The 26,106-nt window shown below is 54.5% G+C and overlaps 1 protein-coding gene across 2 annotated transcripts in view; it reads right to left on the bottom strand.

Moving 5' to 3' along the window:
* Positions 1-418: 418 nt before the first annotated feature.
* The window catches only part of PLEKHD1 (pleckstrin homology and coiled-coil domain containing D1), a 29,292-nt gene continuing 3,604 nt past the window's right edge, over positions 419-26,106 (bottom strand). For both annotated transcript variants that reach the window (XM_046007187.1, XM_046007186.1), the window contains 12 exons: positions 18,490-18,583; positions 18,064-18,153; positions 17,760-17,836; positions 16,803-16,894; positions 15,739-15,791; positions 7,874-7,968; positions 6,361-6,454; positions 4,546-4,724; positions 3,855-3,987; positions 3,370-3,514; positions 2,838-2,987; positions 419-2,604 (listed from right to left, as the gene is read on the bottom strand). In XM_046007187.1, the coding sequence (XP_045863143.1) occupies positions 2,435-2,604; positions 2,838-2,987; positions 3,370-3,514; positions 3,855-3,987; positions 4,546-4,724; positions 6,361-6,454; positions 7,874-7,968; positions 15,739-15,791; positions 16,803-16,894; positions 17,760-17,836; positions 18,064-18,102 (1,227 nt within the window). In that variant the 5' untranslated portion in view covers positions 18,103-18,153; positions 18,490-18,583 and the 3' untranslated portion in view covers positions 419-2,434. The remainder of the gene's footprint in view (positions 2,605-2,837; positions 2,988-3,369; positions 3,515-3,854; positions 3,988-4,545; positions 4,725-6,360; positions 6,455-7,873; positions 7,969-15,738; positions 15,792-16,802; positions 16,895-17,759; positions 17,837-18,063; positions 18,154-18,489; positions 18,584-26,106) is intronic.

The raw sequence follows: 26,106 nt of genomic DNA, 5'->3' as shown, positions 1-26,106 counted from the left end.
GTAGTCACTCAAAGAAAGACAATTGTCATACAATCTTGTTGATATATGGAATTTGAGAAACAAGGCAGTGGATCATGGGGGAAGAGAGGAAAAAGTGAAATGGGACGAAACCAGAGAGGGAGATAAACCATAAGAGACTCTTATTCTCAGAAAATAAACTGAGGCTTGCTGGGGGGTGGGATGGGAGGGATGTGGTGGCTGGGTGATGGATATTGGGGAGGGTATGTTCTATGGTGAGTGCTGTGAATATTGTAAGACTGATGAATCACAGACCTGTGTCCCTAAAACAAATAATACACTAAGTTAATGGAAAACAAAAAATAAAAATAAATATTTGCAGGGAATCGCACAAGTCCACATTTGGCCTGCAGGGGGCAATATCTCTCCAGCAATGATCACACCAGAAGCGTTACTGCAAGAAACCCATTTAATTGGCTAAGGAGTACGGGTTTTGTTTTTTTTTTTAAATCAGATCAGTTCATTTCCAATAAGTAATTTCCACTGTGATATATTTTCATATAGAGATGTTGCTCTTTTTCTATTTACAGTGTTAGGTACATAGTGAGCTTTTAACAAATAAATACTTATGGACGGCTCAGTTGGTGAAGATAACCCAGATAACCGAGATTTGCCTGAGGTATAGAAAGTACAAGGTAGGATGGGAGGAGAGGAAATAAGGATTGATGACTGTGCACGGAAAAGCACTTTCTCTTCCGGTTAATAGCTTGCCTGTGGGGAAAATGCATTCGAAAATTTCCAAAAGATCTTTTTCCAAGAGCAAACCATTATTAACAGAATTATTTAAAAAAACAAGAACACGGTGATCTTGACTGTATCCCTCTTCCTCCTCATTTCAAAGTCCATCGTCTATAGATATTAGGTAAATGAGTTCCAGGTCTATGCAGGTTTCTATATGTTTGCAGTTTTTACATTTAGACTCATCCCTTTTCAGACGCATCGATTCTAAGTGTCTCTGCCCCTGTCCCCACCCAGGTTCTGCAGAGACTGGCTAAAGCCATCAGAGTCCATCCAGGACTTTAGTTGAGTCCCCCTTAGCTTCACCGGGCAGCCGTGAGCACCACGAGCAGGGCATCCAGCAGATATGCACGCATGGGGGGGGGGGCGGGGGCAGGGCAGCACCTCTGCTGGGACGTGCCCAGCAGCCATCTGTGTACCGCTCAGACCGGGCTCCTCGTTCTGTTTGCCAAGTAGCAGAGGATCAGCACCTTTAATACCAACAGTGACCATGAGCACCCTGATCTCAAGTTAGACCCCCTTTCTCTGGAGAGATCAACAGACCCAGGCAGCTTTGGAGAGTGTGGCTAGGAAGAGAGAAGAGCAGACAGTCTGTGGCTGAGGGATGCCCCCCACAGACCACCAGCAAGATGTTTCAGCTTCACCACCAATGACATGGGGCCAGCCAATGGCTACTGGTCTTATGCAGGTCCAGGCCCTTCATCTTCCAGGGTCACATTGCTTCAGTGGGTAAAGCCTCTGCAGGGAGAGGAGGCTGCAAGGTGGCTAAAGGAGGAGCCGCTCAGAGGGAGGCAGCTGGGATCCCATAGACCAACAGGGTCCCCACAGCCAGAGGCAGCTTCCTCCTTATCCAACCAGGAGTAAGCAATGCCACCTTGTCCCACCCCCTAAGCTTACTACTTGTCCTCCCGGAGAGCCCTCAGAATCACTGCTGGCCCCATATCTCAGTCAGGGCCCTGGGTCCTATATACCCAGCAGGAGCAATGTGGGGAAAAGGGGCAGGGTCCCGTCACCCTCCAAGCCACCGGAAGCTGCAGGTGGGAGAACTCTCCTGAGAAGGGGAGCGAGTGGGTAGCCCCTCCATCAGGGCCTAACCTCAGGAAAGGAGACACCATGGCAAGTGTGGTATGCCACAAACCCAAAAGTCACTGTGTTAGGCCTCCTCTCTTCCCTGCCCCACAATGTAGTAAAAGTGAGGGCCTTGGCTGTAGGTTATCTATGGGTCTTAGAAGCAAAGACAGGATTAGGAACCCCAGGGGGAAGCAGGTGACAAGGTGAGGGGGGGAGGCCTTTATACACAAGGAGAGGGAGACAGAATCACAGAGAGATGTAGTGGGCACAAGAAAGGGCTGTGGGCCCAGCCTACACCACTCGCCAACCAAAAGGTCTCCAAGCGCAGCCAGGCCCCTCCTGGCCTCAGCAAGTGAGCCCGAGGTGAGCACCAGGCAGCACCCAGCTGGGGCCTGACTGGACCTGATGTAAACGCCAGGGTACCATAGGGTCTGGGGTGGGGGAGAGGGAGGGGCCATCCCTGTGCTTTGAGGGTGAGGCTGCTGCAGGTGGAGCTCTGGTCCAGAGGGGAGCAGAGAGGTGCCCGGTAGAGTCAGACCTCCCCCTGCCGCCCCCTCGCCCACCCAGCAGCTGAGGAAAGACCCGGGAGACAGGGGAGGCCCCCTCATCACTTTCCACCCCGCAGAACCATCGACGGCGCTCCTGGCTGGTTTGCCATGATGTGGTAGATGGATTCTCGGAAGCGCTGGTCCCGGCTCAGCCTCTTGGCCACCTCCTTTAGCTCCTCCATGTTGTTGGCATCCAGCTGGGAGGTCATGAAAGACTGGGACGGCTTCACTGGGGAGAGGGAGGCCGTGAGCAGCCTCCCTCCACCGAGGCTTGCCCGGGTCCCCAAACCCGGACCGCCACCCTCGCTCCGCACCCCACAAGCTTCTCGGCACCCGCCGGCCGGAATCCTGGGAGATGCCCGAGGCCAGGCCGGGGGAGCCTGGTCCAGGCTGCCCAGTCCGGCCTCCAAGCTGGATCAGCACTTCCCACCCTGGCAGGGGCGCGCGGACAGAGGCACTCACTGTCATTCCAGGAGGTGCTGGAGCGGCGCCGGTGGAAGCGGCAGCTCTTGATGCGGCGAGTAGCCGCCTTGTGGATGTACACGGAGTTCTTCATGATCACCGGCATCTTGGCCTCCAGCTCCGCGTTCCGGATGCACTCCTCGAAGAACCCTGCGGCCGCAGTGCCGCTGTGTCCTTCCCGCCCGGCCCCCGCCCGGCCCCAGGCTCCCGGCTCCGTGCTCCAGCCCCGCCCTCTCCCGGCTCCCGGCTCCCGGCTCCCACTTCGGTTGCAAACACGCACCGCCCGCTCACCCGCCCGGGCAGGGCACGGAACTCCCCGCCGCGCCCCCATCCGGATGCGAGAGCCCGAGGAAGCCGAGCCCAGGACGCGTCTGGGCAGGAGCCTGAAGAAACCCCTCCGTAGCTCCGGACCGCCTAATGCGTCCCGGGCCGCGTGCGGCGCTGCCGGCCCGGATCCCGGCTCCGCAGGGTCTGGACTCTCGCGGGGGCTGAGCCCGAGGGCTGGGGGCTGGCATCGGGTGCTGGACCTTACTTTTCAGGTGGCTCACGTCAGCCCGCATCCTCTCCTCCTTCTCCTTGTTCCGCACCTTGGAGTTGAGCCCTTGTTCCAGGCTCCGCAAGGCCCCCTCTGCCTCCCTCAGACGCCTCTCCAGGTCCATGCGGACCTTCACCTCGGCCTGGGGCGGGGAGAGGGAAAACAGACGAAAAGGGGTCCTGGGGAGCAGTTGCCATCTCCCGTGGAAGCCTTCCCTGGTCACCCTCCCGGATCAAGAGGGCTTGCTTGCCTCTGGACTTGGATGGAAGTGACCATATCCTGCCTAGGGTAGGCGCCCTTGACCAGATGGCCCGGACTCAGCCTCTGCACCCCAGTAGCGGGCTAGTTGCTCCCCAAATGGTGGCTCCATCGCCTGCCCCTAGCGGGTCAGACTGGCAGAGATAATTGAGGTAGCGGTGGGGTAAGGGATGTGAGAGGCAAGGTGCAAAAACAGGCAGCTCCCTGCAGGCCCTGGCCAACACCTTGAGCTCCCGCTCGGCCTGCTGCTTCTCTGCGGTCAGCTCCTGCAGCGAGTTCTGCAGGGCCTGGGACTGGGTCGAGTAGAACTCCCGCTCCTCCTCCAGGGCCCGAGAGCGCTCCTCGTTCTCCTTCATCCTGCAGGGCCGAAGGGGTGCTTAGTGCTTTCTCATGGAGGGGGCTTTCCAGTGGGAGGGCAGCCCCTCCTGGAGACCTGGCTGGAGAAGCTCTGACACCCAGGCTTCCTGAGCCCCAGAACTTTCTAGGTTCTAGCACCCAGGGGATGAGAGGAGTGGTATGGACAGTGAGGGGAAGCCCCTGGCTTAGAGTCAGAAGACTGGAGTCTTGGGTCCTGGTCTTGCTAGTTTTGCCACTTCAGGAAAGTCCTATCAACCCTCCGAGGCTCAGTTTCCTCATTTGTACAAAGGAGGTGTGAAGACGTCCCCAGCCTGTGACAAAGCACTGTTAGATCGCCCTAATGCCTGTCCGTATGGTTCCCACTACTGCAAGAGATAATGATCAAGTCAGCTCTGGGTAGTGAAAATTTTCTTTGCCTTTGCATCATGGGGAAACTGAGTCCTAGGCAAAAGGAAGTAAGTGATCTATCTGGTCAATGCCAGGTAGAACTCAAGAATGTGGGTGTGCAGTTCAAGGAACATTATCACACTGGACTCAGGGCTTGAAGGGGCCTCTCACCGCTTCTCAGCCAGGAGCTTCTCTTCCAAGAGCTGCTGCATCTTCTCCTCTATCTGCCTCAGGTTGCTATGGAGACCCCCACTGGGAGGGGGCTGCTCATTCTGATTGGCCAGTGTCTGCAGCTGGTTCTCATTCTCCTCCAGCATCGCCAGGGTTTTCTTCTTCTCTATGGAGAGTTCCTGGCATGGAGGGAGGGCTTTTAGGATAAAGAGCCTAATTTAGGCTCTGCAACATGGCTGCCCTCATCTGCCCTTCAATTTCAGGGAGTGATGCCATCCTCACTCAACCTTCTAGGAGAGACACCTGAAATATCTTCTTTCTTCCCTGGTGATAAAAGGTCAAGCAAGATCTCCTTAACAAAGAGGCAAGGTTACTTCTCCACCAAGGGACTCGGGGAGGAGCCCAATGCAGCTTCCAGGGAACTTGACACCTGTACAGCTGGGGCCCAAGGGCACCATGAACTTTGGGGGTCTTTATTCCTCCAAGGGCGAGTGATGGAGAGTGTTGGGCTCATGAAAGACACCCAAGAGGAGTGAGCCTAGAACAGAAGTAGACGTCATCCGCATTTATCAGGCTGGGGTCTTGCACTACCCAAAAGTTCTGGTGTTGAAACACTCCACGAGAACCATCTATCATGATGTGAAGTGGAAAGATAAACAAATAAAAGCACCAGAAACAAAGCCCCAGTCAGCTGAGAGAAAATAGAAACCTTGCAGCCTTTAAGGCAATTCATGAATTCAGTAAACATTAGCAATGTGCCAGGCTCCTGCTAGGTGCTGCGCTTGAAGAGATCTTAAGACACAGTCTAGTGAACTTCACAGTTTGGAAAACACAACCTAGTGTCGCATAACAGGTGTGCAAAGTGCAGCAGGAGCCTAGAGCTCAGAGCAAACCCTTGCCTGGAAGAGTCAGGGAAGCTAGGCTATGGTGATGCTGGAGTTGAGTCTTAGAAGGATGGATGAGTTCTCCAGGCAGAGAAGAGGTGAAAGGACATTCTGTGTAGAAGGAACAGCCTGGGCAAAGGAGTAGAATCTGAAAGAGCTGGGCTTCCTGGGGACACACGAGCTCAGTGGTTTGGAGGAGGGGTCAGAGTGTCTTTGTGTGAGGTGTGGAGGAACAACCAAGGGAAAGTCAAGGAGGAGCTGGGGACAGAGTTGGCATTTGGTCCTTGTACATGCCACCTCCTTCCTCCCCCTCACAGTTTCTGTGGTATCAAACGGAGGTAACATGACAGTTGATTTCCCTTCCTGATCAGTTTCACCCAGGAGCAGCTATGTGAATGAGCCACAAGAAGTAATTCTCCATCTGGTATAAAAATATCAACACTGGGGGCGCCTGGGTGGCTCAGTGAGTTAAAGCCTCTGCCTTCGGCTCAGGTCATGATCCCAGGGTCCTGGGTTTGAGCCCCGCATCGGGCTCTCTGCTCAGTGGGGAGCCTGCTTCCTCCCCTCTCTCTGCCTGCCTCTACGTCTACTTGTGATCTCCGTCTGTCCAATAAATACAATCTTGAAAAAAAAAAAGAAAAGAAAAAAAGAAATTTATTTAAAAAAAAATATATATATATATGAACACTAAAGAAGGTGGATTTCCCAAGGACACTGTCACAGCAGGACAAATTTGAATTTGCTCCTCTGGGTCCTGCATTGGCCTCCTGGGCTCGCTAGTCCACAGAGAAGAAACCTTTTAGATCAGCACTCCATCATGCCCCGTTCCCTTTGTGGAGAACCCTCTGGGGAAATGCTGCTGGGAAAAGTGTCCTATGGCCCAACCAACCAGCCTGGCTCCAGGCCAACCATCAGACCAGTGGCCCCTCACCTCCAGCGTCTGCTGCAGGGACTCTGTGAGGTGCCTCAGCTCCTTCTTCTCTTGCTCCACACCCTTGAGGCATCTTGCGGTCAGCTCGAGCTCCCTGCAGGGACAGAGGGCTGGGTATGGCTGTGCCCACCCCCCCTTCCAATCCCCTCTGCACACAGAAATGCTTCTGCTTCACCTCCCGATATGACTCAGAGGGGTCCTTGGAAGGCCAGTCCCTCTCTGCATGGCGGGGTCCTGACAGCAGCTGTAGGGACCTGGGGCTGAAAGAAGGGGATGCCAGACAAGTGGGGTTGAAGTCACGTGCTCCAGGTATGCAGGCATCTGTCAGGTGGGATAAACCCAGGACCACCCCGCAGGCAGAGAGAAGCACTGGAGAAACCATGGGGATCCTGGTCCCACCTCCTGTCTTCTGCAGACGGACCCTTGTAGAACCCCTACTCACTCTGCCTTGGGACATAGCTGAGGCCCCTCTCTGGGGTGACAATCGCCTTGTTGCATTCTTAACAAGCCTGGGCCCCCTCAGGCATTTACCCCTGGTTTCCCTTCCTCCTGCCCAAATTTCCTAAAACCTACCCATCCTTCAAGGTCCAGCTCAATCGAACCTCTCTTCTGCCCATGAGGATCACATGTATACCTTAATTCCTATGACACAGGGGGTCTGCACTGTGCCTCCTAATGACTGATTATATATTACTGTGTTGATGTTTCCTAAGTGTAAGTCTGGTTTTCCCAACCAAACTGTAAGATTCTGCACTATAAGATAAGAGAACTTCTCTTCTATTCCAGTGTCTGGCACATTCTGGAGATAAGCAGGTGCTTGGCTGTTTACTTGTTAAGATTCTTGGAGCTTCTCCCTCCCTGCAGCCATTGTCTAATTGACTTCCTTTTAGAAGGTTGTTACAAGAAAAGCCTTTCTGAGCTAACACTGATTATCAGTAGTGATGAGGAGGAGGAGGGTGACAACCACCCCCACAACAGAACCCAGAGCATTAGTCTCCAAATCCCTAGATAGTCCGAATCAGAGTGACCTGGAGAGCTTTTGAAAATCTAGCGCTCTGGGCCCTACCTTCAAGAGATTCTCATTCTGTTCCACGATCGGAATATGCAACTGGGCGACCGGGTTTGCAAGCCATACCCAGGACTAAAGATCCCAAGGGACAGAATTAGGCAGAACGGGAAGAGACTGTACAGGGGGTGTTGGGGGTCTTGGCTAACAGCACCTCCCATCTGCCCCTGGGTAAGGAAGGCTGGACAGAGGTAAGAGGGGATTGTTGCTGGTGGGGAGGGAGCGCTGGTCTGCACCTGCCCGTGCCTCACGTCCAGTCTGTGTGGGGTCTACAGCTCCTTCTAGGCTCCCCCGAGGCCTGCAGCACTGGGAAGAGAGACCCAAACCAAGCCATCACGTAGTGAGGCTCTGCCGGCCGAGAGCTCCCCAGCCTGACGGGAAACATGGGTTCTCACCCTCTGTCCGAGGCGCACCTCCCTCCCACCCCTTCCTGGGCACCACCCCCACCTTTTGATCTGCTCCTGCTCCATTTTCAGCTCCTGCACCACCTCCTCAAACTGCTGCTTCTCGGCTTCCAGCACCTGGTTCAGGCGTTCGAGCTCCTGAGGAGAACCAGAGGGGAAGAGAAGAGTTACGGGCAGCGAAGGACCCAAGGTCAGAAGCGCCGCTCTTGTCTAGGAGCCCCCGGGATGCAGTCCAGGCCAGGCTCCATGGGAGCAGAGTCGGGGGCAAGTCCCAAGGAGGCTTGGTCCCACTCAACGACACCCAGTCTCAACAAACCCAAGGTCTGTGCGGGGTTTGGCCTTATCAGACACACTGAGCCTGCTGCTGCCAGGGTTTAGAAAGGCTCACAACGTCCTTTCCCTGGGACTGGAGGTGGAGATCATTCTAGACGTCTACTCTGCCAGACAGCTCCAGTCGCTAACACCCTCAGGCATGCTGGCCGGCTCTCAAGTGCTGGAGGAAAAAGGGATGAGTGTCTATCCCCATCAAAGATCCCTAGAGTGCCATCTGTGAAGGGTGGCGAAGAAAAGCCATTTCCCCAAAGTCAGAAAATCAGGACTCTTTTCTTCCAGGCTTCTAGGAAGCAGCCCAGTGACTGCAACTTTCCCTGTGCTCGGCCTGGAGGGCACAGGAGAGCCAGAAAGCGCCGGGCGGGCCCCCAAGCAGGGCCAGACTCGTGCTGTCAGGAAAGCTGGCCAGCACCATCTTTTCCCAGCAAGTATGTGCCCTCCACAGGCCCCGTTTTCCCAGGCCTCACCAGCAGTGGAATTGCAGGGTGCGCTTGGAGAGAAGCTTAGCTGTTAGCAGTTTTGCGACAACTGCTTTGCTCCTCCACAGTTCACACTGCAGGAAGACAGAATTTTCTGGCACTTCAGATGCCAGCAGACCCTGGAGATGCCTCTAAGAACCAGAGAGTGAAACCGATGCTCCTGAAGATAACATGGCCCAACAGTCATCTGGCTTCTCCTACCCCTCCCCCCTGTGTTGGCCCCAGGTCTGTGCCATACATGCTTTTCCCACCTGAGTCTGTAACCACGGGCCCAGCCCACACTGAGTGCTGGGCGATGGTCAGAGAAATGGGAACCCATGAGTCAGAGCCCTTGACAGTCAAGGGCACTTAAAAGGCGCATTAGTCCTCATCAGACCCTCGAATCCCTGGATCAGTTTTCCTGCCAATCGATGGCCCGGGTTCTGCTCGAGTGGCTCTCATGACAGGGAACTCGCCCCTTCAGACAGCCTGTTTCATTCCAGAACAACCTGCTCACAGCACTTCCTTCCGGGTTCAACCTCAGCATGGGCCCTCTCTGAAAGCTACAAATATGGAAGCATTGAGGAAGGGTCCAGAATTTGCCGCAAGTTTTGCGGGGTTCAGAGGAGAGGGCTGACTCTCGTTGATGGAGCAAAACTTCCCTCCAATGCACCTGTCACCACCTCTGTCCTTGGACCACACTCTCTCCCTTCAGCATCTGCCTCCCTTGCTGGGAACTTGCTGTCCTCGGCTACCATTCCTCAGCCTTGGACCCTGAAGACCCCAGCCAGCAAAGGAAGAGCCAGGGAACGGCGCTTAGCCAAACAGAAGACTGGCAAAGCCAAGGACACAGCCAACTTGTGGACACCCTGAGTCCTCCAAGTACACCTAGGAGAAGGGGCAGCCCGTTTCATCCACCTGGGCCATCTGAGCCCAAAGCTGCCTTCTCGTAACTTCCATCGGCAAGTCCAGCTTTTCCCCTCAGATCCACAGAACAAGACTGATCTGTTTTCCCTTCAGGTGTTGGGGACGGCTCTTCTGTCCCCAAGTCTCCTCTCCTCCAAGCCAGATAATCCCTGCCCACCATGCTTCACTGAATTATTTCTAAATCCCCAGTAAAAGTAATTACGCTTTTGAAAAGAATGCAGGCCCCTGATTGGGACGATTATAGTAAGGGTTCTTCCCAGTTAATTTACAAGCTCAATGCAATTTCAGTAAAAATCCCAATGAGATTTTTTTTTAATGGTTTCATTCATTCATGCCACACATATTTATTGGGTGCTTAATATTGCCAAGCACCTGCCAGGCTCTGCACTGAAGATGTGAAGATGAGCAAAACCAGACATGTCTCAGTTCTCACGGAGCTTCTGGCTCAACGCAAGAATCAGAAACTAATAAAATAAGTACACACGAGAGTATGTTTACAAACCAAGGCCTGTGATGTGGAGGACAGGGACACAGGTCTATGGAAAGCTGCCTTAGACAAGAAGGAGGGTATGACTAGTGGGGGGTAGCAGGAGATTCTTGAGAGAACAGGTGAAGGAGGATAAGTAAGAGGGAAGAACATGCCAGGAAGGAGGATCAGTATGTGCAAAGGCCCTTCGGAAACCTCCTGCCCCGAAAGAAGCAAGACAGACTCATACAGCTGGGCCCAGAGTGAGGGTGGGTGGGAGGAGTCTAGACCACACAGGGCCTTGGGCTATGCTGGGGATTTGGGTCTTTTTTCCTGAGCAAAAGCAAGGTTTTGGGCAAAGAGTAGGCGAAGAAGGCAGGCAACAGAATTCGACTTCCATTGTGAACTGTGACTCTGGCTGCAGCATGGAGAAAAGGGATGAAGAGGGGACCGAAGGGATACAAGGAACCCCGGTGGGAGCCCACTGACTTAGTCCAGCAAGAACTGGTAATGTGAGCCAGAACAGGGCAGTAAAATGTAGATAAGTGGCCAGGTAAGTTCAAGAGCTTGTGGGGGCAACGCTATCAGACCTTGGGAGAGGCATGACTCCCGGGTTTCCAGTCTGCACCAACAATGAATGGTGGTGAATTCCTTGAGAGAGGGCGCTCTCGAGGACCATCAGCTCTGCTGGGGCACATCATGAGTGCCCTTGGACATGCTGAGTTTGCAGTACTTTTCAGACATCTGGCTGGAGATGTGACATCAACAGTTGGATATTAAGGGGCTGGAGCTCAGCAGAGAAAAGGGACTGCACGTGTCAATGGGGCGTCATTTGTACACACACAGACACACACACACACACACACACACACAGGAAATGAAGCCAGAGGTGTGGTCTCAACTGCCTTTGGATGTAGTGCAGAGAGAAGAGAGGGTATGGGGGCTACTCTTAGAGATGGGCAGTACTACCTTGTAGGGTTAATGGGAAGATCACATGAGTTAACCTATGCAAATTGTCTGCAACATAGTCAGTGCTTAATAAAGGATAGACGGTATTATAAACCAAAACTGTGTGGTATCTGTTCACGGATAGACAGCAATTCAAAGGAACAGAAAAAGGAATTCTGAAACAGGTCTTGTACGTGATAATAATGACAATGATGGATAATATTCTCTGTGAGCTTACTGTTCTAAGTACTTTACACGTATTAACTCAGTTAATCCTCATAACAGCTCTGAAAGTGGATAATATTTTTATCCTCATCTTACAGATGAGAAAAACGGAGGTATCTAAATGTCAAGGAAACTTGTTCAAAGTGATGCTTGTCTTCCTCCCTTTTCTCCACACCGTAGCCAGTCAATGATGAAGGAAGGGCTCAAACGTGGTTAGCAGCGTAGAGCAAGAAGGAAATGGCCACACACTGCTGGGGAGAGTGAAAGCTGGTACAAATTTTCTGGAAAGCAATTTGTCAATATGCATCAGGAGTCTTAAAATTTCTTGCTCAGGCTCAGTGATTTCCCCCAATGGAATCTCTCCTAAACAATTAGACAGCAGACCAAGAGATAAGTGTACAGAGATGTTTGTTGTGCCATAATTTATAATAGTGAAAACAGTCTAGGGGCACCTGGGTGGCTCAGTGGGTTAAAGCCTCTGCCTTTGGCTCAGGTCATGATCTCAGGGTCCTGGGATCGAGTCCCGAGTCCGGCTCTCTGCTCAGCAGGGAGCCTGCTTCCCCTGCCCTCTCTGCCTGCCTCTCTGCCTACTTGTGATCTCTCTCTGTCAAATAAATAAATAAATAAAATCTTAAAAAAATAGTGAAAACAGTCTAGGTATCCAAAGATAGAAGAGTAGTTAAATGGAACATCACATCGGATGATCGGTCATCAAGAATGAAGTTTTCGAAGAATGTTGAATGACGTGAAAACTTGCTAAAGATACAATGTTAATGAAGGTATCATGAAAAAGCGGGCTATAAAACTGAATATTTGGACAACTGGGTGGCTCAATTGGTTGAGCAACTGCCTTTTTGTCTCAGGTCATGATCCCGGCATCCCGGGATCAAGTCCCACATCAGGCTCCCAGCTCCATGGGGAGTCTGCTTCTCCCTCTGACCTTCTCCCCTCTCGTGCTCTCTCTCACTCTCTCTCTCAAATAAATAAATAAAATCTTTAAAAAATAAATAAATAAAACTGAATATCCTATTATGTTGAAAATATGTATAAGAATAATATATATATTTAAATATTTTATCTATTTAGAGAGAGAGTGAGCACAAGCAGGTGGAAGGGCATAGGCAGAGAGAGGGAGAGAGTGTCAGCTAGACTCCATGCTGTGTGTGAAGCCCACTGCAGGACTCGATCTCACAACTCTGAGATCATGACCTGAGCTGAAACTAAGAGTCTGGATGCTTCACCGACGAAGACACCCAGGCTCCCCTACAATACTATGTATTTTTATTTATTTATTTGACAGAGATCACAAGGAGGCAGAGAGGCAGGCAGAGAGGGAGGGAGAAGCAGGCTCCCCGCCGAGCAGAGAGCCCGATGCTGGGCCCCATCCCAGGACCCAAGCTCCTGACCCGAGCCGAAGGCAGAGGCTTAACCCACTGAGCCACCCAGGCGCCCCAATAATATGTATTTTTAAAGACTGAAGAAAAATACCAAAATGTTGGCAGCAGTTGTCTGTCGACTGTGGGATCGAGGATAACGTTTGTTTTCTGGCTGTTCTACAGAGAGCATGATTTCTACTATTAACAAGAAGGTTACGGACTAATGAGGACAAAGAAAGAGAATCCTCTTCCTGGTCGCTCACTTTCACTTCACCTGTGTGAGTCTTAACTAAAACTGATATCCAGGTGTAGCCTGAGAAGACTGGATGACAGCAGAATCTATAAACCCGGAGCATCCAGAACCTCCTGTTCCTGGAGCCAAGAGGGTCTGAGCACTTGGAGAAACCCTGCCACCGGCTGAGGTCAGCCAAGACCTACCTGCAGCAGCTGAAGCCTGTCTTCGCCATCTAGGGCTTGTTCCTCCGACCCCTGGGGCCTGACCTAAGGTGCAGGAACTCAAGGTTGGAGAGAAGTCACCTGAAGGCAAATTCCAGCTCAAGGAAAGGAAGAGCTTTCAAACAACAGAGCAATAAGGCAGAGAATAGCTCCAGAGCGTGTGAGTTACCCACGACAGAATCAGGGAGGTGAGCAGAGAGCCTCACCCTGAAGTGGAAGGTTCTTTCCAACACCCAGAGTCTGTTCTGACCAGGAGCAGCCTGGGTGGCAAGATGCCTGCCTAACGGGCCCTGGGCATTTCTAACTTCCCATGTGCCTGCTCACAGGCAAGGCTGAGCTCTGAGTTCAGCCAGAAAAGGAAAGGTAGGCAGGCTACCCTGCTCCAGGGGATGAGAGAGATGAGGTCACAAGGAACCAGGGACATTGGAGGGACCTGCACCCAGGAAAGGGCATGGCCTCCTGGCCCCAGGGCAGATGAACCCGGGGAACGGGGTGGGGGGTTCCACCTACACTCTCTGCTCACATGTCTAGAGTCCCAGGGCCTTCCTTCCCGATGGAGGATGGCGTGGTCCCACCACGCACGGCACACACCTGAGAGGGCCTTGGGTGTCCTCAATGCACTCTGTTCCTTCTAGTCACCGAGCCTCACGGCAACCCAGGAGCTGGGCGGGCATAGTCGTTAACTCTTATCAGAGTATCACAGATGGAGAAACTGAGGCCCCCAAGGCCACGCACTCACTGATGGAGCTGAGACTCCAATCTGAGTCTCCTGGCCCCGGACCTTTCCCTTCTGCCCGCCCGCAGCCGCCTTCGCTGTGGGAATCACCCGGGCCGGAGGGAGTCACGTTCACATCTTGGGCCACAAAATCAGGGAGTTCACAGCTCTCAGGCCTCATTCCTTCAACGTGCTATGGCTTTAAGTGAGGCCAGCGTGCGGTGGGTCTCCGCTGTCCTCATTTCCTGCCTAAAGACCTAGATAGAGTTTCTAAATTTTCCTCTGGCTGACTGCTGCCCCAGATTTAGCCTCTCTGATGGATAAGTCTGTCTCTCTCCCTGCCGGTGGCTGTGTCCGTCATTCCATCCTTTCCTCTGGCTTCCTCAATTACCTGACTCTAGGTTGTCGACAAGGCGCCGGAAGTCCCGATTCTCAAAGTGACAGAACTGTGTGAAGAAAATGCCAAGAGTCTCATGCAGGACCCGGATGACAGCAGGGACACGGGGAGGCCCACAAACCCGCCGGGTGGGAGAAGGCTCAGCGCTGTCACGAGGCCAGTCCTCAAATCCACGCAATCCTAATACAAATCCCCACTGGCTTTGGGGTTTTGTTTTGTGTTTGGTTGGGTTTGGTTTTTTTTCCCTGTTGCTGTGCATTGACAAAATGAGTGACAAGTCCAGCTGGAGGGATGAGTGCGCAAGAAGATCAGATACCATTTTGGGGAAGGAGAAAAGTGAGGATGAATCGTCCCAGTGGACGAAAATCAAGATGTAATGTGAAATTATAAGAATCAAAAATGCTCACTCATTGAGTCATCCCGCATTTATCAAGCTCTCACCCCGGGCCAGCTGCGGTACTGAGCCCAGGGAATGTTCGGGCTGTTCCAGGGAGGTGACGCTTCCTGACCATAGGGTCTGCCTCAGAGCCCAGGGAGGGGTGGTCGGGAAAGGTGCTTGGCGAGATGAAAGTCACAGAGGCGGGCACGGAGCCGGGGCTGACGGGCCCGGCCCCATGAGGACAAGGAAAATCAAGGCGGCAAAGAGCAGTGGGCTGAATCAGGCTCCCCCTGTGGGCAGGCCACTCTGCAGCCTCAGGCCTCGGGCAGCTCACGTGCGGGATGGGCCCCTAGTTAATAATAACCTGAACATGATACTGACAAACATGGGTATTCACTCAGCCCTGTGTGCCAAGTACTTTATATGTAACATCTCACTTAATCTTCACAGCATCCTAAGAAGATGGGTTCCATGATCTCCATTTTTCATGTAAGAAGATGGACGTTCAGAGAGGGTGGGTAACTTGTCCAAGGTTGCACAGCTAGAAGCGGTAAAGATCAAACACAGACCTAGTCAGCCTGACTCCAAGTCTGCACTGCTAAACACTCCCTGTCTCTGACCTTCAGGGGTGCCGATGGCCCTTCGGGACAGGCAAGGCCCAAGGCTGCATGGAGATTCCAAATGAAGGGGACTTCAGTGGCTCCCTGTCCTCAATGAGGCCAGGGTCTCCCTTTCTCTACAGGCTGCCCCAGGCTAAAGTCCCATTAGCTTGGCTTTTTTGGTGCTTCCATTGTGTCACTTAGAGAAGGAAGGAACCCCTGAAATCATCCAATGCAATCACCCCGATATGCAGAAGCCCCTCTCCAGATCACAGAGGCCATGCCAGACTCCCACGAAGATCACCAGTGACAAGCAGCTCGTTACCTACTGACGTAGCTCATACAAATTGGGGATGACTCTCTCTAGAAAGTGGTCACCTACGCTTTTCACTTTTGTCTCTGGGCACTGGCAAAAAGAAACACACTGCTGACAAGAAGCCCGAGCCAGCCCCAAGCACTGTCACCCCATGGCCTCTCTGCTCCACCTGGCTGACTTTCCAGCGAGTTCTCTGGGGGCCTTGCTCCCCGGCATGATTCCCAAATGCCAGAAACTCAGGCCAGTCTGTGAAGGGGCCACCAGAGTGGGACGTGCTGGGGAGGGGCAGCCGTGCTGAGCAGCCCAGCGCGCTTACCTCTCTCTGCTCCCTCTGAAGGCAGAGTTCTTCCGTCTCTTCCATCAGCTTGTCTGCAAAGCAAGCACACACCCTCTCACAGAAAGCTCACTCCACTCCGGAGAGGAAGGGGCCGGTGCCTTCCAGGAACCTCCTTCACTCCCAGGATCTCCCAGGGAAACGGTCCGTCCTGTCATGCCCAGTCTGGCCAGAGAGCCGAGCCAGCTCCGGGGGCTGGAAGCCGCCGTGCTGGCCTCAGCTGCCGCCCTCATTTCCACTCACTGTCCCTGTTCATGCATTCACAAGGCAAGCATGGCCTCATCTTCAGAAGCTCAGGTGGGTGTCTATACCCCCCTAGAAGTGCTGTTAATTGTGCTGCTCCTCAGATCACCACCCCTCTGCACTAGTGTCTGGCGGGTGGGGGAGGGCAGGTCCTGGGGGGACAGGGCTGTCTAAGGAACCAGTGCTGAGGCCCTAAATGTCTAAGGAGGTGGCAGGGGAGAGGTTCCCAGGTAAAGGATCACACCCCCAGTCTCACCTTCTTTCCCAAACAGAGCATGTTGGCCAGCCAGTCACCAGCACAAGGTCAGGTTTAAAGTGAGCTGGCAGGTGGGAGGGATTAGGGGCAAATCCGGGACCTGGGGACCCACGGCAGGATAACATCAACTCCATTTATGGGGCCCATACCGTGTGGGCAAGAAACAAGGGCTTTCAGGCATGTTCTCATTTGCCCTGGCCCCCTGCCACCTCTGAAACCTAGGGACAATTCTCGTCTCCATTTTAAGGATGAGGACATTGAGGCTTATGGGGGCTACACTGCGTGGGGACACACAGCTGACAGAGAAGGGGCAAAGCTGTGGCTAGAGCTCAAGCTCCTGGCCACCAGGTCCTCCTGCCCCTTGTCATGCTGGCCAAAAGGACACAGGTTACAAGGTCAAAGCCTCTGGCTTCCGGCTGGTCTGTGGCTCCCTATAGCTTGCTAAACCCTGCCCCCGGCTCCACCTCCAAGCTCCGGCTCTAATCCCTGGCCCCAAAGTTCTTGCTACCTAGGGAGCCTCAGCTTCCAGTCCATCCCTCTAGCCAACCTAAATACTCCTGCTTCTCCTTGGCCAGCTGCAACCCCTGGGCCTCCAGGCTTTTGATCATGGCTTCTCCCAGCTGGGCATTCCTCCAAGTCCTGGGGAGGGAGGGCAGATGGGACAAAGAAGAGAAGAAGAAACAAAATCGTCACAAAGGAAGGCTGGCAGAGAAGGAGACTGGGCATGGTTTGTGCTCGCCCATCCTGTCTCCTCCAGAATCCCAGCCCCATTCATGCCGGCATCCGTGGTTCTGGGCATGCCACCAGCATCGATCGGTTACCGTCCCTGGAGGCTGGCCCAGGCTGCGAAGTGGGCCACCGTGGACAGGGCCAGCAGCACTTGCGGAGCGGGGAAGAGATTGTTTCCCAGGCTCCTTCCACACCCTTGCACGCCACCCGTGGGCACAGGGCCTGGTGTGGGGCCCGCTCGGTGTTATTTGTTGAACTGAAAGCATGACCCGGCGTGAACAGGCAGGTGCCAGGACAGGGGTTTACGTATAAACAGATCGTACTAGGCTGGAGGTTTCTATGATCTGGACTCTGGTTTACAAAGCACCAGCATCAGGCTGTGCCAGGATTCACTGTGGGCCTGGGGAGGTGAGATGGGCGTCGGGAGGCAGCCAAATCCCCCGAGCGATGCTGGATTTGCTCCCAGGAGTTCAAGACGAGTGCTGTCCACGTCTGCCACCTGTGACTCCAGACAGGCCAAGCTCACTGTGCTCAAAGCCCACTTAGCAGATCCCCCCACAGATGCTCTAAACCTGGCCTGGCCTTTATTCCCCATCCTAACCATCATCCACAGCTCTGTTTCCAAGGAGGCCCAGCCATTTTTCTCCCTACCCTGTCCTTTCCTGGGGTCCTCAGTGCCCACCTAGGATCCCAGTGGAGAGGCAAGGAGATCAGGGTGGACCCAGCCCGTAACCATTCCCTTTCGGGACCTGTCCCTCTGCCTATGAGCACTTACACCTTCCCGGACTCCTGTAGCATCTCCAGCCACTGGGTCTGCTCGAACTCGGACTCCGCAGCCAGCAAGATGTTGCCCTGCCAGGAAGAGGAGCCACAGGTGTCCCTGAGGGGAGGCCACTCCCGGGACGTCAGAGACCGCCCACAAGGCCCCAGAGGCCCAGCTCTACTCCTCCATCACATGTCCCTAGGACATGGACACCCTCCCAGGCCAGGCCACTGGACAGGCTGCCCCTAGGGAATCTGGAGGTCCTCGGAGAGGCTGGTCTGCCCTGCTCTCCACGCTAGGGGGAGAGTTTACTCACATGGAAGTCCTGGTGGGAGATTTTCATGGCATAGGGCATGCTGGGTTCCTCCTTGGCCTCCACCAGGCAGCCTCCCAGGGGGATGACACCCTGGAAAAGAACCAGAACAGGCGGCCCCCACCCCGCCCAGGTCACTCAAGGCCTCTGGGAGCCCTCAGCCAAAGCCAGGTCCTACCCAGCGCCCCAGGCTGGGAGCCAGACTGACTCCCAAAAGGAAGAGGAAGGGCTGGGGCAGGCTTTGGGCACAGGAGGGTGGGGGCCCAGCCCAGGAGAGGCAGGGAGTCTCGTGCCCCAGGAAGGATTTGTTCTCCAGACTCTGCTAGACCAGAGCAAGAAGAGAGAAGGTCTTCTACCCTTACAGGATACCCTCCGCCATTGCCCCCACGAGACCCTCCCCATTGTGGCCCTGGGGGGAGAATGTCTCACCTTAGGATGTATATTGAAGTATTTATTGCTTTCAAAGTTCTTTTTCTCGCTCTCAGAGTAGTAAAGAAGAAAGCTCTCTTTGATGATGAAAAACCTAGAGAGGGTGGTGGGGAAGAAGGGGCAACCAGGAGGGAAGGCGTGAGGTTTCTTGGGACAGTAAGAAGGCCTCGGAGGTCCTGCCACCCTGGGGACACCAGATCAGACTCATCACCAACTCACGTTCCCCATCTGGGCTAAGGCCTCAGCTGGACAGCCACGCACCGTCAGAGCAGCCTGACCCTCGCCCCAGTGGGCAGTGGAAGTGGGACGCCCACAACGGGCCCCCAGGTTTGGCTACCTCCATCCTGCCACACTGGCCCCTTTGGCACAGGAGGGCACCTGTAGTCCTTCCCCTCCGGTATCTTCGACCCCTTGACCCATAGCTCTAGTCGCTTAGGGTCTCCCCCAGGAGAGGGGGGAGGAGGGAAAGAAGAAAGCTTTCCCACCATTTCTGCCCCTCAGCCTCCTGTTCTAGGAAACACAGAGCTTTGGGAGGCCTCCCTCCTCGCTGACAGATTGTGCAAGATCCCAAGATGCGTCTTCTGACAAGTAATCATGAAACCGGCGGTGGCATGGTATGTGCCGGCCACATGACCTTTCCTGAGGCCACAACTGCAGGGAGAGGGTCCCCGGGGCACCCACAGCTGCCACCTCACCTCCCCCAGGGAAGAGAAGCTCAGCTTTGTCCTGTGGTGTGAGCCCATCGCCAACCCTTGTTCTTTATTTATACCGACCCTCTTGGCCCAGCCAGACACCGAATGGAGCTGTGGACATCCTGCCAGGGCCCTCCTCCCCCAGGCCTCTCTGCCCCTGATGGAGAAAGGACACCAATACCACCTTCTGCCCAGGCGCAGGGACAGTCTGGGCCCTCCAGTCCCTAACCTCTGTGGTTTCCTGCTGCTTCTGCCCTTCAGCCTCTCTGTCCAAGCCAACACTGACCTTACCACCCTGCACCTCACTACATTTTGCACAGTCCTGTGAAGGAGATTGTGCCATCCTCCCGGGAAAGCCCCGCCTGTTGCTTTACATCTGGCTGTCCCCTTCCTTGGGGACCTGCCCAGCCCACAGTGCCATCCCAGCTCCTCCTGCCCTTGCCGACTGGGCCGTGCGCTGGGCCCTTAGCACCCGAATGCGCAGGTGTTCATCTTGTCCTGAGGGGATGCTGGGCTCCTGAGGGGCAGGGGCATGACCTCTCTGATCCACAGGGCAAGGGAGAGGTCCCCTGCCGGTTTCCGAGAAACTTCACAGGGTAGTCAAGAACACAAGCTTTGGCACCAGACAGACCTGCCATGTCCCAGCTGGGGGACCCTGGGCGAGTTAGCTCACTTCTCTGAGCGTCAGTTTACTTACCTGTGGAATGGGGATGATAACACCTACCCCAGAAGAGCTGGAACAGTTTAAGTGGCTATTTACCCCGTCTCTGGTGTTTTGTTACGGGAGCCTAACAAAGACAAATATCTTCTTTCCTTCCTGACACTTCCGGAGTCCCCTCCCCCGAGGGTACAGCACTGTGCCAGGAACGTAGCTGGGGAGGAGGGACAACAGGTGGATGGTCACTGGCCACAATGGGCAGGGAGACAACAGGGGCTCTGGCGTGGAACAGTGCCCATCCCTCAAGCCACGATCTCAGGCGAGCTCTCAGCCTTGCTAAGCCTCCCTTTCAAAGCTTCTCTATAACATGAGGGGTGCAAATATTTGTCCCTTGGGGCTGCTGTGAAGATTCATTGCTGAGCTCCCGTTGTGTGCCAGGCACTGTACTCGGTGCTAGGGAGCGAACTGTGGGCAGGAGAGACACACAGAGCTTAGAGTTGAGTATGTGTGCATGGGGGACGTGGGGGCGGACGGTAAGTAAGCAAGAGAGAAAGTCCACGTACCAGATACCAACAAATGCTCGGGGGGAAATAAAGTGGGATAAGTAACAGAGTGAGTGGTGGGTGGGGGTTTCGATATTAAACACGGTGCTCAGGGAGAGCCTGATCATGAAGGTGACATTCGAGAAGATGCTCCCGGCAGAGAAGCCTCGGGTGCAAAGGCCCTGAGAAGCGTGTGGGGCTCTGGAAGGAACCGCGAGGCTCACAGCATGGCTGTAGCAAGACCGGATAACAGGGCCCATGAAGGGCCCACACACCATGCACGCCAAGCCCAGCCTCACGCCAGCTCTGCTCAGCTTGGTTTGGGTGGGAGTGAAGGTCAAGGGAGAGGAGCCGGCATGAACCTGGAGGAGGGCGACTCCGCAGCGGGCAGGGGTGAGTATCACCCAACAAAGGGTGCATTCGGCCAGTACACTTCCAGATCCCAGGAGCCCCCTTCATTCATAAACCTGTCTCAGTGACAGCCCCTACTCCTGCTGATGACGCACAGCTTCCCCTCAGCAGGTGAGAACCCAGGACCTGAGTGGCCTGGCACAGAAGGACACTTCTTCCGTCCCTTTCTTCAAAATCTCCTTGCTCCCAGACACTCTCATTCTGACTGTGAGCCAGAGGCATCTCCTTCCGTGCTCTGTAGAATTGGCGGACTATGCCAGGGCCGAGACAACCCCCATTATTTAGCTGTTCTCGTGTGCTGGCTGCCCTGCTTCGTGTTCTGAGTGTGCTTGAGTATTTGATCGAGGTCACAATCCTGAAGATGGGACTTTTTTTTCCCATTTGACAGATGAGGGAACTGAGGCCCACAGCAAAAATAATGTGGGTGAAGTCACCCAGCTCGGGCAGCGATGGGGCTGGGACAGGAGCCCACAGACCACAGTCCCTGCTCCTACTTCCCACACCGCCCCGTGTGTGGAGCCACTTCTGCTCATGCCGGCACCGGGCAGGAAACCACCAGCCAGAGGCGACAGGTGCTGAGGCTGGGGAGCCACTGGTCAGAGCTCTGTCACGTATCAGCTGTGTGGCCAGAGCAAGTCACCTGGTCTCTCCAGGCCTCAGGTCCTAGTGTGACCGAGGACAATAATAGCAGCTACATCTCTTAGGGTTTTGGGGATAAGTAAATGAGCTTGTTCACATAAAGACGTAGTATATTGTGACACATGGTAAATATTCAATAAATGCTTAGTTTTATTACTGCTGTTATTATTTATTATGGTCATAATAAATATCATAATATTATTTATTATTATTTATATTTTAGGGTCTGCGGCAACCTGCCCCGGCCTCTGTTCCCATCTTCCCTGCCACCCCACTGGCTCCTACTGGCAGCAGCCCTCGGCTCCTCCAGCCCAACTGGCCAGCCCCTGTCCTCCAAGCACCGGGCTTCTCCCTGCATCTCAGCTCCCTCCTGTCCAAGGTCCACCCTTCCAACCAGGAACAACTTCAGGCCTGGCCAGAGCTCTGTCTGCAGTCCCAGGCCTCTCCCTGGCAGCCCCACTAGTGAGCCCCACTCCACCGGGGTGCAGCCCAGAGCGTGTGAGTGAGGGGAAGGGTCCGGTCAAGACCACCGCCTCCTCTCTCTAAATGAGCATTTGCAAGGTGCCAGGACGCTCACTTTGGCAAGTATTTCATTGGCATTAGCTTTTTCTATCTCTCACAGCGACTCTAAGAGACGGAGGTATTTGTGCTTCTGGAACCTGGTGAGTTAGTGGAGGCACAGGGAGATCAAGCAGCAAGGGAGGGGCAGGCTGGGAAGTCAGCTCCGTCCGCTGACACAGCTGATGTTATGTTCTGGACTGTTGTGCTCTGGGATGGCCGGTCCTCATGGCTCAGCCTGACCCTCCTGATCCCTCCTGCCTACAGTGGCTGTCTTCCTAGAACTCATCTCGGCAGACGGATGGCAAGCTCCCGGTCAGCTCAGGTCAGGAGGCATTAATGAATCACCGGGTACAGCCAAGTCCTCAGCGGGGCTCTGGGGCTTTCTGACTCCCTGCCCTCGAGGAGCTTAGCGTCGAATACAGGAGAGACCAGTAGAAATCAATCCTTTAAAAAAACAGCTAATGCTTATCGAGCTTCTCCTTTGCGCCTGGTGCTGTTCTGGTAACATCATTATGTGTGTTAACTCATTCGTTCCTCACATGAGCGAGGCAAGATGATGAGCGCAGAGACGTTAAGTCATATGCCCTAGGTCACACAGCTGGTAAGTGAGGGAGCTGGGATGATTATAAGGCATGGGGGGGGGGGGGCACTGCAACGTGGCCAAGCACCAGCACACCCTGGGACACCGTAAAGCACGCAGATAAATGCTGACATTGCCAGTTTGTATGAGGTACAAGAAGAGTATAGACCGGGGAGGAGTGATGGTTTAGGTGTCCAGCCAAGAGAATTTTCTGAGAGGTGACAACCGAGCAGGGTTTTGAAGGCTGAATAGGAGTGTCTCAGGACTCTGGGAGGAAGGCAAAGGGAGAAATGCATTCCAGACAGAAGGAACAGCACATGTAAAGAATGATGTGTTCAAGGTTAACAAAACATGTCTGGTATTACTGGCAGATGAATAGAAAAGGGGTAGGCAGGGGTGTGGGGGCAGGGCAGTAGGGGGTGAGTGAAGGTCAAAGAGAGAAGCAGGGACCAGAGCAGGGTGGGGCTGCTTCTTGCTGATGAGGGCAGCTGCCGGCTCAGGTGACAGGGTGGACCCCAGTGCCATCCAGTACAAACAGGGGAACTCGGGAGGGATTTCCTAAGCTTTGTCTCCACCTTCACTCCCTGCCTCAGTGCTCTGAATGCAACGAGGGCTCAGCCAGAGCCTCATGGCCAACACTGGCCTCATGGTCAATCCAGTTGGAAGTGAGAGAACAGGCAGCATGCTTAGACCCACAGGTGTCTTCAAAGTTGGGCAGGTCCTGTTCAAGAAAGGGATCCACTCTGCTGAGCTCCTTACTCTTTGGAAAGGCAAAAGTCAAGTTTAGGAGTCAGGGCCAGAAAGGGCCTTGGAGCACAGAGCGAGAGCGAGAGCAAGTTGGAGCCAGGGGAAATCCTGGAGGGCCGTGGGGAGGAGGGTTGATGGGAGAGCACAGAGGAGAGAGGACCCAGGGCAGATGTGAGAGTCTGGGTCCTACAGTGTCAAGAGACAATGGCGAACAATCCCATCTCCGGGGGTGGCAAGACGGGGTGTCTGGAAGGCTTGGGAAAACAGGGAGCCAGCATTCAATGAGACAGGGTTCGCACTTCTGCGATTTAAATGCCTCTTCCGTCATTTTCATTGCCAAACCTTCTCTTCGGCATAGCCTACTAGACTCACAAATACCTTGTGTGAAAGGCGGGTATGTCCCTGCGGGGGTGGGGAAGGGGGGGTGAGGAGACGGAGGGATGAGCTGAGCTGTTGCAACGAGGACCACCTGCAGCAGACCGCTCAGTAATCCATGAACAAGGAAATAAGTGTTCGGAGCTCCCCGAGGATTACCAGAAGCCCTGGGGCAGGTGTGGGTTTCCTCAGGATGTGGGATCAGACCTCGGGTCTGTTAACTCACTCTCAAGAGGGCAGCGAGAGCCCAGTAGACAGGTGAGCTACACACGGGTTACGTTTCACCGGAAGGCGGATGTCCAGCCTGGCTGCCCCTTCTTCCCTGGGCACAAACTTCCAGAATAGACCGGCACGCCTTCACCCTTATCCCTGAGACTCTCGGGCACTGAGAACAGGTGTGTGGTGTTTGGGGCCAGGTAAATCCTAAAGCCGGGGAAGGATAGCTTGTCAGAAGTGTCCTTCTTCAGAAGTGACAGAAGGAAGGTAAGAAAGGTCACAGCCCCCAGTGTACGTCCCTTTCTGATCATGCCGAGTGACCGGTGGGCTCCAGGGACGCTTGTCCTGGCCTATGTCACTTGTGTGGACAGCAGGACAGTAGGAAACCTCGCTGTGAAGGGCACCAGGAATGACAAGTTGGAGTTTATGCAGACATCATCAAGTCCAAGGGAGTTTTCACAAATGGTAGCGCAATTCTTCAAACAATACAGTAAAGACGAGGTTACTATGGAACACGGATCGGAGTGCAGAGGTACTGGGTGAAGTGGGCAGAGCCTGGGAGCCCCACCCCATTGTGGTATGGTCAAGGGATCTCTAGAGTCCTCCATGGAACACAGCTGAAAAACCACAGAGTGACCCATCTCCACTGCCGCGGCCCGTGAGGTGAGATGGGGCGGGGCCCCTGGCCTGGCTCAGCAGCTGGTCCCCTGCAGGCCCAGACCCAAACTCCGAGCGCCCGCCTCTAAGCCTAGGTTTGCTTTCCAGCACAGCCAGAGCCGCTCTCAAAGGAAGTCGCTTTCATATTTCCAAGTCCTGAACTGCCTGTGTGGGTCCTGCTTGAGGTCTGACCCCTATTCCGGGGAGGCCCATTTTCAAACAGGCCGTCAACAGCCACGAGGCCCAGCTCCTGGGCTTGGGGGCAGAGGGAAGCATGGCTCGTTTGCACTGGTAACCGCTTCCCTTCAGAAGTCCCCGTGAATCATCACGTGTCAGTGAAGCCGGAATGAACGGCTGGTATTGCATTGTTTGGCTGTGAGACGGCGCCCACCTCTTTAACTTAAGGGCTCAGGGGAACCTGGATGCCACCACCTCCAAAAAGGGCAGGGGTAACGGACCAAAGGATCTGGGGAGATCCCGCAGCTGCCCCATGGCCACCTCCCACCACACTGTGGCACTAGATGAAACCTGAAGGACCCAAGTCGACGATAAGAAGAGGAGTGCGCAGGCACCTTCCAGCTGGGAGAAAATGAGCAATAACGCTACAGCTTGCCCGTGGGACACCTCGCGCAGCCAGCTGTGCAGAGTTCTGTGTCAGCCAGAACGCGAGACCAAGTCGCACTGCCACAAGAGTCTGAGCCTGGCGTGTGCCGCCGACATGCTAGGTCGTCCCCTCAGTCTGGGGGCCAGCTCCGCGTGGTGACGTCATCTCTACGAAACAGCGCTGGGGGCCACTGATGAAACTCCCAGACTCGAATCCCTGTGGGAATAGAGTCTCCCCCAGATCTTTTTGGTACAGTGATCACAGACGATCTTTCCACACCCGGGCAGGTTATGCCCTGAGATCTGGGAAGTGGGGCCACCGTGTCACGGTTCCCCTGGCACTTAGTGGACACTGACTCTTAGTTTGCTGGGGCTCAGCCCCACTGGCCACCTTATATGTGGGGAAGGAGGACCCCAGGGCAGTGTAGAAGGCCCTGCTGCAGGAATTGGCTGGGCCCTCCTCATCAGGGGCTCGGGCCTTGGCGTTTGTTCAGAAGGGTTTGGGAGAGGGACTAGAGGATGGGGAAAGAATTGAACCCTGGGAGGGCCGGCCTGCCTGTGGGTCCAGACCTGCGGCAACTGACACTGACTGAGGCTGAGGCGCTCTCGGCCCCTTTCCTCCTCGTCTCTGGGCTGCCTGGTCTTTGCCAACAGCCTCTGCATCTCCACTGCTCACAGCCGAGGGAGCACTGAGTCATCAACCTGACCCTCTAGACACTCCTCCCAGGTTCTCTTCTCTCTTCTAAGGAAGGTTTTGATTCCTTTCCCCTTTGGTTGCCGCTGGGGAGAAAGCGGCTCCTTTAGCTTGAGGGCATCTTCCCACCCCAGGAAGGGCAGGCCGCTCGGGTGGGGTATGGTTCGGGTGGGGTATGGTTTGGAGGCACAGGCCCTGAGACACACGGAAGAGGCTTTATAGAACCCAGCTGGCCACCGCTG

The sequence above is a fragment of the Meles meles genome, chromosome 6 (genome assembly GCF_922984935.1).
Source record: "Meles meles chromosome 6, mMelMel3.1 paternal haplotype, whole genome shotgun sequence".
NCBI classification, from domain to species: Eukaryota; Metazoa; Chordata; class Mammalia; order Carnivora; family Mustelidae; genus Meles; species Meles meles.
This window is presented reverse-complemented; position numbering and strand designations above follow the sequence as displayed.